The sequence below is a fragment of the Erinaceus europaeus genome, chromosome 9 (genome assembly GCF_950295315.1).
Source record: "Erinaceus europaeus chromosome 9, mEriEur2.1, whole genome shotgun sequence".
In the NCBI taxonomy this organism is placed as follows: Eukaryota; Metazoa; Chordata; class Mammalia; order Eulipotyphla; family Erinaceidae; genus Erinaceus; species Erinaceus europaeus.
Genome location: NC_080170.1, coordinates 95,100,019 through 95,112,696, shown reverse-complemented (window position 1 = coordinate 95,112,696; position 12,678 = coordinate 95,100,019). Strand labels below are relative to the sequence as shown.

Here is a 12,678-nt window from a genome sequence, read left to right as displayed (position 1 = left end):
AACACCAAAGTTTTCTTCAGTGAGATGGAGGCTGGCCTTAAAGCTAGAGTCATGCATGGCAAGGCAAGTGCACTCAGTGAGCTAGCTATCTTGCTGGCTTTTTTGTTTGCTGTGTATCTGTTAATTTCTTCCCTTTTTTTTTTTTTTTCTATTTTGTTTGACAAGACAGAGAAAACTTGAGAGGGTGGAGGAAACAGACAGAGAGAGAGAAAGACACCTGCACACCTGACTCACCACTTGTGTGGCATGTCCCCTGGGGGGGGGGGGCAGGTCAAACCTGGATTCTTGCATATGGTACTATATGCGTTTGTCTGGGTGCTGCACCACCACCTGGCCCAGCCCCCTATCTTTTGATTTTTGTGTTTACTATCTTGGTCAATATTGTATTTTCTATATTTGTTACAAAATCCAGTACTTGTTGCATCATATACTTTTCCTACCTTATACTGATTTAGATAAAATGTAAGTGGAATCTTTCTGAAAAGTAGTTTCTAGTAATTACTAGAAATTCAAGTAAATGACTATAGGTGTTTTAAACAGCTATATAATCTCAGAATTGTAGTATCTGCTTGGGTCTGTGCATCTGTTTTCCCAGTGGTATCCTTATTTATCTATGGACTTCCAAGTAGTCTCTTCTCTCCAATTTCCCTTCCACTACAGTGAAACTAGCTAAATGCCACCTCCCACCAACTGAGTTCAGTCAGAGCCCAGTGACTTAGGAATAGAATTTCCCTTTGCTACTAAAAACAAATTATTCAGTAAATTACAATCTAGCAGTTCAGCAGAAACAGTTTGTTCCTACATTGTTTTCTGGTTTATCTCTCATAGTTGCTTATATATGTTCAAATGAAACCTTTACAATTTAAGTCTAACTTTAATTGTTACTTGTAAAGAAACTTGTTTTGTCACATTAAGTATACTGTTGATGTATGAAGCGTTGTTTTTTTTTCCTCAAAAGTATCAGAAGTCAGGGTACTTTGAAAAATAGTAATTTTCAAAATAAGTAGGGTGGAAAATGGAGAAAGAAATTTATTGAGTACAATTTAGTGTTGAAATTATGCCCCAGCTTGTCCCTAGACTTTCCTTTCCTTTCTTGTGTATTCTCCCTTTGTTCTTTAGCCTATAATCAAACAGTCTATTCCTGATTTTTATATAATTAAAGGTTAATATCAAAATCCCAGTTGAGATTAGGCCAACCTGAGGTTATCGATTTCTAATGAACTGAGAACTGATGATGAACTCCAGTCTTACTTATTGGCAGTCATAGCTTCCAGGTTGGGCAGAACTCTATTTGAAAATCTTTATTTGTCTTTATTTTATCAGTGATTTAATACTGATTTACAAAATTACATGTCAGCAGCAGTATAATTCCACACTATTCCCACCTCCAGAGTTCTGAATCCCCAATCCCTCCACTGTAAGCCACAGCAGTTTTCCCAAGATTGCAGACCTGGGTTAACTGTCATCTCTACAACTGTCTGTCTACATTTGTACATACTTGCCTCCTTTTTCTTCCAGGTCCAGTCCTCTCTTCCCCTCCAAACCACATAACCCTAATACTATATCTAAATGTCCCTCCCTTTTTCCTCCTCTTTCTCTTGGTCCCAGTGGAGCTGGAGTTCAGAGCTCTCTTATCCTCTTCCTCCTTTCATTTCTCCCCCACTGGGAGTATGGGTCAAAATTATTCTGGGAGTGCAGAAGGTAGGAGTTCTAGCTTCTGTTATTGCTTCTCCACTGGACGTGGGCACTGGCAGGTCAGTCCATAATCCTGGTCTCTTTCTGCCTTTCCCTTGTGGGCTAGAGCTCTGGAGGGGTGAGATTCCAAGACACATTGATGAGGTTGTGTGCCCAGAGAAGTCAGGATCGAAACTGGATAGCATTTGCAACTTGGTGTCTTGAAGGTGGCAGGTATAGAGCAAGACAAAATGGTTAATGAACAGGAATCAAAAAATAGGACTAGAACAGATGAGATTAGGGAATCTTACAGTGGGAGGAAGCTAGAAAGTCCTATGTTTCTAGGGGCCCACAACTAAGGTAGTTTTTGTTTGAATTTGGGAACTAACATGAAGTTGGTTATAAATATAGTTTGAGAAAGTGATGTTAGAGTGGAGAAAAGGGCTAGAAAGTTGAATTAGGGCAAAGAGTAGTTCCCATTCTTGAAATAATTCTGTGAATAAAATTAACTATTTACCTCCATCCACCTGACCCATGGCCCCTATATTTTTTAAGGTATTTATTTACTTATTTATTTATTTATTTCCTTTTGTTGCCCTTATTGTGTTGTTGTAGTTATTATTGTTGTTGTTGTTGATGTCATCATTGTTAAATAGGACAGAGAGAAATGGAGAGAGGAGGGGAAGACAGAGAGAGGAAGAGAAAGAGAGACATCTGCATACCTGCTTCACCACCTGTGAAGCGACTCCTCTGCAGGTGGGGGCTGGAACCGGGATTCTTACGCTGGTCCTTACACCGGTCCTTGTGCTTTGCGCCACCTGCGCTTAACCCACTGCACTACCGCCCAACTTCCAGGGCCATATTTTTTTATATTCAGCACAAGAGCCTGTGTAACCTCTAGGTCCCTATTAGTCTGAACTTGCATTTCATCATCACAGCTGGGAACATTGCAGGCTGCACTCATTTCAGGATCAGTCTTCCTCAAGTGGCAGGGCAACATACCCCACCCTCCTTTTAGTGACTGGATCAGTCTCTACCACCTCTGCTCCATGGTGAGGGCAAGGTCCTGGAAAGGCCCACAAGAGGGCTTTTGATGACATTCCTGATGGAAGTGACCAGTGATGGTGAAAAGAGGGATCCTTTGGAGGTCTAGGCCCATCATATTTGTTTGGGAATTCAAGGATTCCCTGACTAGTGCCCCAGATGATGAGGTGGTGTGATACTGACCAAAAGGGCCGTGTCATTAAGTCAGCCAGTCTCTTGCCCTTATCCAACTTTTGTAGTCCTCACTTTATTTGATGACCTAAGACTTTCTTCCAGTGTGTAAGTGTCATTTGTTGAACCCAACCAGAATTAGGTTTAGGAAATCTGCCTTCTTTGGGCCTTCCTGCTAGGTTGCCAAGCTAATTTGGTCTAAGTCTAATCAATTAGAGAATTTATGATGCCTTCTTTAGGCATTTCAACTACGATTCCAGCTTGATTAGATCTAAGTCTAATCACCAAGGATTATTGAGCCCTTTTACTTTGAGTTATATAATTGCCCCTTGTTTATATATACATGTATACTAGTACCCAAAACCCTCGCCTTTATCTATTATCATTTCATTGATTTTTATTTAAAAGCTGGAAACCCCGTCTTTATAAGAAAACCTAGATATATATATATGGTTCACTTAATTTTCTTTACCTCATGACCTAGAAAAATCACATCTCAGGCTTTTATGGCTCCTATGTCACTAGTAGCTCACCCCACCCCACCCCAAAAAAGAGTTTGATCAACCACTAAACTATCAGCATCAATGCTATTTGGGGAAGATCAATACCACTGTCTTCATGGCATCACTCTTTGCCTCTCATAGCAGTTCACCTCTGTTGTTTTCCATTGGGTTATTAACTTGGAATATGAAGGAGATAGACAGTTTTAACATATACACCATTCTGCTCCAAAACTTAAGAGGAGTCTTAAGCTATTTTTACATGCCAAAAAACAAGTCGCTTTACTCGCAAGGAAGTAGAAGCTGATGCAAAGGTTTTTTGTTTGTTTATTTGTTTGTTTTTAATTTATAAAAAGAAACACTGACAGAAAACATAAGAGGGGTACATCTCCACACAGTTCCCACCACCAGAACTCCATATCCTATCCCCACCCCTGATAGCTTTCCTATTCTTTATCCATCTGGGAGTATGGACCCAGGGTCATTATTGGAGTGCAGAAGGTGGAAGGTCTGGCATCTGTAATTGCTTCCCCGCTGAACATGGGCATTGACAGGTCAATCCATACTCCCAGCCTGTCTCTCTCTTTCCCTAGTGAGGCAGGGCTCTGGGGAAGGTTTTTTAAAGAAATTTAGTAGGAGATGGGAGAGGTAGGATGGGAGTGTGAGATGATAGTTAAGACATTTGCCAATTCTTTGTTTTCTGAATAGCCCTCTCTAAAAAAAGTTTCTCTGCTTTTCACTCTTTATTTTCATTTTGGTTCCAAGTACATTTTCATAGTCATAAAAATTATAGGAAAAATAGCAAACTCGCTGTTTGTTACCAAATTTGGCTTTGTTCTCTTTAGACTTAAGTATCAAACATATATATCAGGCTAGTAGGTAGAAACCAAATTGTTCACTTCTTGACTTCAAAATCACTGCTTTTCAGTGACTACAACTATACCTTTGCTATTACTGTAAAGTATCTGTCTATCTCTCTCTTTAAATTTTTTTATTGAAGATTGTCTTTTACTTAGAATCGTTTTACAGTGACAGTGTTGGGGATGTATTTGAGTAAAAGTTTTAAAATGTTAGTTTATAAAAGCTGTCTTTAAAAGCTTCTCCATATACAAATGATGCTAGATATTCTTGTTTCATATTAATATTGACAACTTCTATCTTTACCTCTCTCCTTAAATTGTACTTTTTAAACTTTTCCAAACATAGTTAGGTCTGAAAATTGTATTCCTATCCTTTCCTAGCACTATCAAGTCATTTTGCTTCTGCAAACCTTATTGCTTCTGCAAACCTTATTGCGTTACCACATACAGTGAAGGATACAGAAGTCATTCTCCACACAAGCCAGGGACTTATGATCAAATTATTTTTCTTCATATAAATTACTTGGTTTCCTTTGGTCCTAAGAAGTGTCAGAATTGTTTTTCTGGGTTTTTTTCTATCTCTGGGTTTCAGTGATTGCCTATGTGTCTACCATACAGGTGCACTACCCTTTAATTTTTTGTGTGTATTGTGTAAAACCTATATAGGCAGTGCTTGGTGATGGCGTATAGAGAATAATGGCAGTATTGCACAGTATGTACACATACTATATTTTTTTCACACTTGTTACATTCAGTTTTATTTCCTCTTGCTCACCCCCCCAAAAATGTAAGCTAGGAAGCATTTTATTTTTCATTTCAAAGCAACATCTGTCAGTTCAAAAGTATAAATACTATTGGTTAATTAGAAGGATATCTTTACGTAATCATCTAAAAACACTTCCACACTTTTATGGTATCAAGGAAAATAATAACAGTTGTAATTTCTTCACCTATGACTTTGTTGAACAGTATTTTATGTATCCATTCATTCATTCATTCATAGAGTGGCAGAGAGAGTGAAAGAGACCACACTACCAAAGCTTCCTTCGGTGCAATGTGACCTGGGCTTGACCCTGGGTCACATACATGGCAAAGCAGCCCTTGAACAGTGTTTTAAAAAACTTTCTTTATTCATATAGCAGATATTGAAAGGTTGCTAAATACCATTCTAGGTGCATAGACTCTTTAACTGTGAATGAAAACAAGGATTCCTGTCACCATGAAGGTTACATTGTTGTGAGAAGCCAGACAATAAGCCTAAACAAACAAAATATATAATATATAAAGAGATTAAAACTGCTGATAAAAAGGAACAATTTTGTAAGACTAACTGGACAAAAGATCACCAAAGAAGAACTACACCAGCTGGACCTAAGAGACAAATTTAGAATAGTACCCAGCAATAACAGAGTACTCATTCTTCTCAAGTGTGCATGGAGCAATCCCAAGAATGGATCATACAGACGACCAGAAAACAAATCAATTAATTCTAATGGATTAAATAATACAAAGTATGTTTTCTGACCACAGTGGAATAAAATTAAAAAATAAGTACCCTCTTGAAATGGGGCCAAGTGGTGGTGCACTTGGTGAAACACACACATTACAGTGTGCAAGGACCTGGTTTCAAGTCCCTGTTCCCTACCTGCAAGGGGAAAGCTTCACAAATTATGAAGCAGGGCTGCAGGTGTCTCTCTGTCTCTCTCTCACTAAAATACCCTCCCCTATCAATTTCTCTCTGTCTCTAGCCAATAATAAGTAAATTAATTGATTTTTAAATTATTGAAAAAGAAAAGAGATAATTTTAAAAATTGGGGAAATTCATAAATGTGTGAAAATCTGCTTGTTTTACAAAAATGATTTATTTTTTAACTTATTTATGGGTTAAAGTTAAACAAAAAATGAGAAAGGGAGATGGCACAGTTGTTAAGCAAACAGACTTTCTTTTTTTTTAAACTGTTTTTTAAATTTATTTATTTATTATTATCTTTATTTATTGGCTAGAGACAGCCAGAAATCAAGAGGGAGGGTGTGATAGAGAGGGAGATAGATAGACACCTGCAGCCCTGCTTCACCACTCGTAAAGCTTTCCTCCTGCAGGTGGGGACCGGGGGCTCAAACCCGGGTTCTTGCACATTATAACACTTGCGTTCAACCAGGTACACCACCACCCGACCCCGCAAAAAGACTTTTATACCTGAGGCACTGCAGGTCCCAGATTCAATCTCAAGACTGCCATAAACCAGAGTTGGAACTGTTCTGGTAAAAAATAAATTAAAAGGTGGGCTGACAGAGATAGCATAATGGTTATGCAAGAGACTTTCCATGCCTAAGTCTCTGAGGTCCCGGGTTCAATCCCTCACACCACCATGATAAGCCAGAACTGAGCAGTGCTGTGGTAAGTGAAAGAAAGAGAGAACACCAGAGCATCACTGGCATGTATGAGTCAGTGATCCAACTCAATACCTCAGGCTTGATTCCAGTGTATCATCCAGTGTATCACCCACTGAGCTATGAATGCATATTTTAAAAATCTCATCACTACATAACCAGTAAGTGAAGGAAGAAACTAATAGAAAAATAAGGAAGTTTTTAAAAAAGGAATCTACATACCAAAGTCAACTAGCTACATACAACTAATACTGAGAGGTGTGTTTATATCTCTAAAGGCAAATGTTAGGAATAAAGAAAAATCTCAAGTAAATAGCCTAACCTCCTATCTTGAGGTGCTAAAAATAAGAGCAAAATACACTTTACTGTATTCAAGAACACGTGTTCGGATCCCCAGTCCCATCTGCAGGAGGGAAGCTTTACAAGCAGTAAAGCAGGTCTGCAAGTGTGTCTCTTTCTTCCTCTATGCCCCACCCCTTCTCAACTTCTCTCTTCCTATCAAATATAAATTAATTAATTAGTTAATTAATGCTGCCAGGAGATGTAGGCTTACCATATATACATCAAGCCCCAGCAAAAATTCCTAGTGGAAATTAAGAAAAAAATGAAAAAGAATTATAAAAGAACACTGTAGGTGACTATATTCCACAGTATTCAGTAGCTTACATAACATTAATCATTCCTAGAATGACACAGACTACCAAACCTGACTTAAGAAATAGACAACTTTAATAGATCTTCAACTAGTAAATAGATTGAATTTAATAGCAAAATCTATACCAGGGAAGGAGCAGGAAACAGGGAACCCAAGCTAATGTGACTTAACCATTGCATTCAATCAAGAAACAGTAATAATACTAATTTGTTTCAATCCAAAATTACATCCAAAAATTAGAAGACGAATCACTTTTCAGTTTATTCTGTGAGGTCAGTTATAGTCTGTCAAAATTTCATTTCTGTATACTTGCCAATTTCATTTCTATATACTTACAATGTACAATTCAAAAGTGCAATTAGGAATATAAGTTATTTATAACAGCTTCAAAATGATTACTTAAAAGGAAATTGAACAAAAGAAGTGATTCACATAAAAAAATGTAAAACAACACTGAACACCACAGTTAACAGAAGAGCTTTGGAAGACTTGTTAAGATGGAAGTATTCTGTCAAGCTGATTCACAGATTCAACCCAATTTCTGTTAGAATCCCAACTTACTTATTCATAGAAATTGACAAGTGATCCTAAAATTTGGACTTGAAGTGTTCAGAGTATCAAAACAGTGCTGCTGCTGTTGTTGTTGTTGTTTTCATTTCAAATATGACTGCTACTAAACTAAACAAAAATAGTAATCAAAACACTATAGTACTTACTAGACTTAGATGTCAATGGAATAAATCTGAAAGATCCAGAACAAGCCTATTTATATTACTTGGCAGCAGATTTTTTGTATATATAAGGAGAACAAAAACTATTTAGTGGAGAAGAAAGAGTCTTCAACAACAATGAAACATCATCTCATCCCTATAAAAATGGCCTTACAGGAACAACATGTGCTGGCAAAAGATGTGGAGAGAATGGAACCTTTCTATACTCTTGGTGGGAATGCAAGTTACTGCAATCCTTGTAGATGACAATCTGGAGATTTCTGAAAACATTAAAAATAAACCTATCATATGACCCAGCAATTCATCTCTTAAGCATCTATAAAAAAACAACTGTCCAAAAAGTTAAGTGCACACCCATGTTTGTGACCGTGTTTATTGCAACAGCCAACATTTAGAAACATCAGAGTGTCCAACTGTAGATTTTACATACCTGTAAAAGATGATGATATTCTACTTAGCTATAAGATGGGTGGATCTATAGGAAATTAGGTTGAATAAGATAAGCCAAAAGGAAAGAATGAATACCAGAAGATGGTTTGGTGGAGCGTGAAATGTACTAATACCTACATTGGGGAAATAGACCTTTGTGACAGCAAAAGTCCTGTAAATTAGCATTTTCTCAATAAAGTGATGTTGGAGTTGAAAAGAATAAACACCAAGAAGAGCCTTCAGACATATCTGGTAGTAAGGCAATGCAGGGGAATAAAATAGTTTTATTTCACAAAATAGGTGAAATTAACTTGAAATGAATAGGAAAAAAAACCTGTATGCATAGCTAAAACTAAAACTTTTCATGCCATGTGTGCTTAACCTGCTGCACTACCGTCCAACTACTATAAAACTTTTCAAAGAAAATATCTGAGTCAACCTTCCTGACACTGGATTTGTCGTTGTATCCTTTGATGACACCAAAAAATGTAAGAAGCAACAACAAAAAAGATAAATTGAATGTCTGAAAAATGCAAACTTTTGTGCTCCAGAGGGCACCAAAATAGTGAAAAGACATCTTAACAGACTGGAAGAAAATATTTGTAAGTCACTTACCTGATAATGGACTTTTAATAAAATCATATAAAGAATTTTTTCAATTCGAAAACTGATGACTGTTTTCAAACAACTAACGATCAGCACTGAAATTTCTCCAAAGAAGGTACAGAAATGGCCAATACCACATGCAAAGATAGATTCTTACCCATTGTTTATCAGCAGGAAAACGCAAATCAGAAAAGAACCACAATGAAAGAGATACCATCTCACTTTCTTATGATGATTATAATGAAAATAACAGATAATAAGAACTGTTCACAAGGATGTTAAAGTCTGGCTGTTCCTCAAAAGGTTAAGCATAGAATTACCATATGACCTAATATTTCCACTTCTGGGAAAATGTCCAAAAGAAAAAATGCAAATGTCCATCCATACATAGAGCTTTTGTATGAATATTCCTAACAACATTAGTCATAATAACCAAAAAAGTAGAGGCCACTTAAATGTCCATCTACCAGTGAATAGTTAATCAAAATATATAGTATATCCATATAGTGGAAAGTTATTGGCCTTTAAAAGGAATGAAATAATTGATAATGTGCTATGACTTGGATAAGCCTTGCCAATATTTATGCCAAGTGAAACAACCCATCACAAAATACATATCATATGATTCCATTTATGTGATTTTTTTTTTTTACTGTAGGCTAATCTATAGATTCAGAAAAAAAAAAAAAAAGCAGTGATTGCCCAAAGATAAGTGAAATGCAGATATAGGAAGGGAGTGATAGTTAGAGGATATGGGATTTATTTTAGAAGTGATGGATGTATCCTAGTTAGTGATGGCTGTGATTATCTGTGAATATGAACATTATTGATGATTTCATTTTACAAAGAGTACACAAAGTTCATTTCCAGCAGGAAGGCGGAGTGTATAATATAGGTGAAGATACTACTATGTGGGTAGCTGAAGCAAGGCAACTAATAGAGCTTCTAATTTAGCCTCACAGTAACCCTGTGAGTTAGATACTATTACTATTCCCATTTAGATACAAGAAAGCAAAAGCAATGTAAAATAATTGTCATCTCTTAAGTAAAAGACACTTGCAAAATAGAAAACACCCTGTTTGATGGAGGTCAGTGCTATTGTTGACATTTCTCATTAATGACTGGAAGAAAAAAACAAAACTCCATTCTGTTTTCTTTACTTGAGAAAACTTCAATAAAATCTGAGGACTTCCTATCCTTAAGAAAAAGAATTAGGGGCAAACATGTTTCTTTCAAGTCATGTTTTTCTTCCTAGAATATCCTTTAAAAAGGTTAGAAAGCTACCTAATGTTATCAGATCAGCTGTTGTTCTAGCATCACAGTCTTGTGAAAATCACTTTCTTTGAAGAGTTGAAATGCCCACAGCATCCTTTCTTTCATAATATTTAATGCTTTAAAATAAAGTCTTTACTACAGACTATAACTTCTCTGCTGTTTTTGGTTGTGGCCTGGCTCTAGTCACTCCATCTGCAGTTTCTACTTAAGGGGTTCCAGCCCTAATGGAAGCTTCTGCTCAATACTCTGGTTTTTAAATAAATCCAGGAAGTCTTTTAACACGATGTAGAGTAGTAATAGGTTCAAGATGACATTTCTCATCACTCAGTTTACTTACTCCACAGGTGGGAGGGGGTGTAATTACTTAAAAACACACAGTATTTGTTTGATGAAATATTGTGCATTTAAAATATATTAATATTGTCTGTAGGTCCTTTCCAGTCTCAGAAAAAGAACTTATTCCACAAAATTGTCAGCAAATATAAGCACAAAAAGGAGAAGCCTAATGTTCCGGAAAAAGGTATTGATACCTTCCATCCTCCATTAAGGTTTCTTGACCACTTCCATTGTGAATTCGTCTTTGAGTAATGCTTCCGTGCACTGCTTTCACATTTTCTTCCTCTTTGCTTGCTTCTGTGTCATCAGCTCCTGGCACGGGCATATTCATTACTTCTAGACTCCACAGCATTACAAAGAGAGATCTCCTTCACTGGGATTCCTACACATTCTTTATTTGTCTCTATTGTCAGAATCAGATTTATATTTGATAAATGTTGTAATCTACTCTTCTTGAACTCTTTGACTTCTATCCTTTTCTCATGTTTGGCAACCTTTATACCAGAACCATGTTTTTCTCTTTCTCGAAACTTTACTAGTTTCATTTTATTATGGGAGAGTCCCATATAGTTATTATACTTTCTCTGAGGTTTGAAGATTCTTGTCAAGTAGATTCCACTCTTTAGTTGTTGGCTCTTTTTTCCTCTCTGTGTACTGCATCATTCCTAGACTTTGCTTCTTGCCATCTTTAGTCACACAAAATGATACTTCCTGAGGTCACTGAAGGCAGAGTACACTCTACCCTTCTTCCTTAACGTGAATATTTGTGCTATTGGTAAGAACTTGATGGGGCCTCTAGCCTCCCTTGGGCTTGTTTGATAATCTTTTTTCCTCTCATAGTTCAGGACTGTTTTCTCAAGAAAGACAAATCTCCCCATCTAGGTTAAAATAGCCATTGTCCTGAAAGTTAGGCTTTTCCCTGCATGCTAGTGTCTTAAACCGGGTGCCTATTTACATCCTACTTTCATATAAGAGCAGTTGTGAAGTCCTTCATGTTTCTGGAATGAGACTTTAAATGTAGGGATCTTCCATGTGTAAAACTAAGTACCTCTGTGTTTCCTATGTGTAACCTTTCACTGTATTTGGGGTTTTGTTTGTTTTTTTGTCTTTACTTCAGCCTTTTAGTTTTGTTTTGTATTTTAGCAAATTTTCTAGTAGAGAAACACAACTATTTAAGTAAAATATCAGCTTTTGTCATCACCATTTAACTGATCTTCAGTTAACCTTGATTAAAGTCATAGAAATTACCTGGCAATGTATTTCCTAAAAAGCAAATTTGTTTAAATTTAATCCATTTCCTCCATAACCTAATTGTTTTAGTTGGCAGGTGCTCTTTTGAAAACTAAGTAGCTGAATTAAAAATTTGCTGTATTTGTGTGGTGATGTTTCATGTTTTTGTTTTTTTATATATTGCCTTATTTCTAAAATGCATATATCTATCTAGAAGAGTTTCATTTTCTTCTCCTTTCTTTCTTTTTTTTCTTTTTTAGGGAGTGGGGATAGATGGTCAAACAAGCAACTCTACTTCGATGCTATTCAAACTTCAGAAGGTAAAAGAAGCAATATTCATTGTATAATTTTAGGTAGTCTGTAATGGAAATGGGATAGCTTTCTAGACTTAAACGGTTACAATTTATGTATATTGACAGCATTGTAAAGTCCTGTCTTTACAACTAAACTGGAGTATTTATTTTTAAACAAAAACATAATATTTTTGATCTACTGAAAATGAGGTTGTGTGTCTTCCGGGTATTTGCCAAAAGGGTATTTGTGACCGTTAAGCTATGTTAGCAAAGTAATAAGCTCTTCACTATTTACAAGTATGCTGAACATTATAGTTCGTGTTGCAGGAATATTCTCATGGAAAAGAAAAATGTCTATTTGCCCAAATTATTTATTAAACATATTCATGTGTTAAAGACATCAACAAATTTAAATTCAAGTTCATAGTAAATGTGACTTGTTTGGTTGGCATACTTCACATGATCCATATGCCTGCTTCTATG

General features: G+C 36.4%; 1 protein-coding gene across 11 annotated transcripts in view; it reads left to right on the top strand.

The window, feature by feature from the left end:
* The window catches only part of BBX (BBX high mobility group box domain containing), a 339,966-nt gene that overhangs the window by 301,138 nt on the left and 26,150 nt on the right, over nucleotides 1–12,678 (top strand). For 10 of the 11 annotated variants that reach the window (XM_060198418.1, XM_060198419.1, XM_060198424.1 and 7 more), the window contains 2 exons: nucleotides 10,767–10,856; nucleotides 12,163–12,222. In XM_060198418.1, coding sequence (XP_060054401.1) covers nucleotides 10,767–10,856; nucleotides 12,163–12,222 — 150 coding nt within the window. The remainder of the gene's footprint in view (nucleotides 1–10,766; nucleotides 10,857–12,162; nucleotides 12,223–12,678) is intronic. The other variant, XM_060198426.1, reaches the window with a different exon arrangement.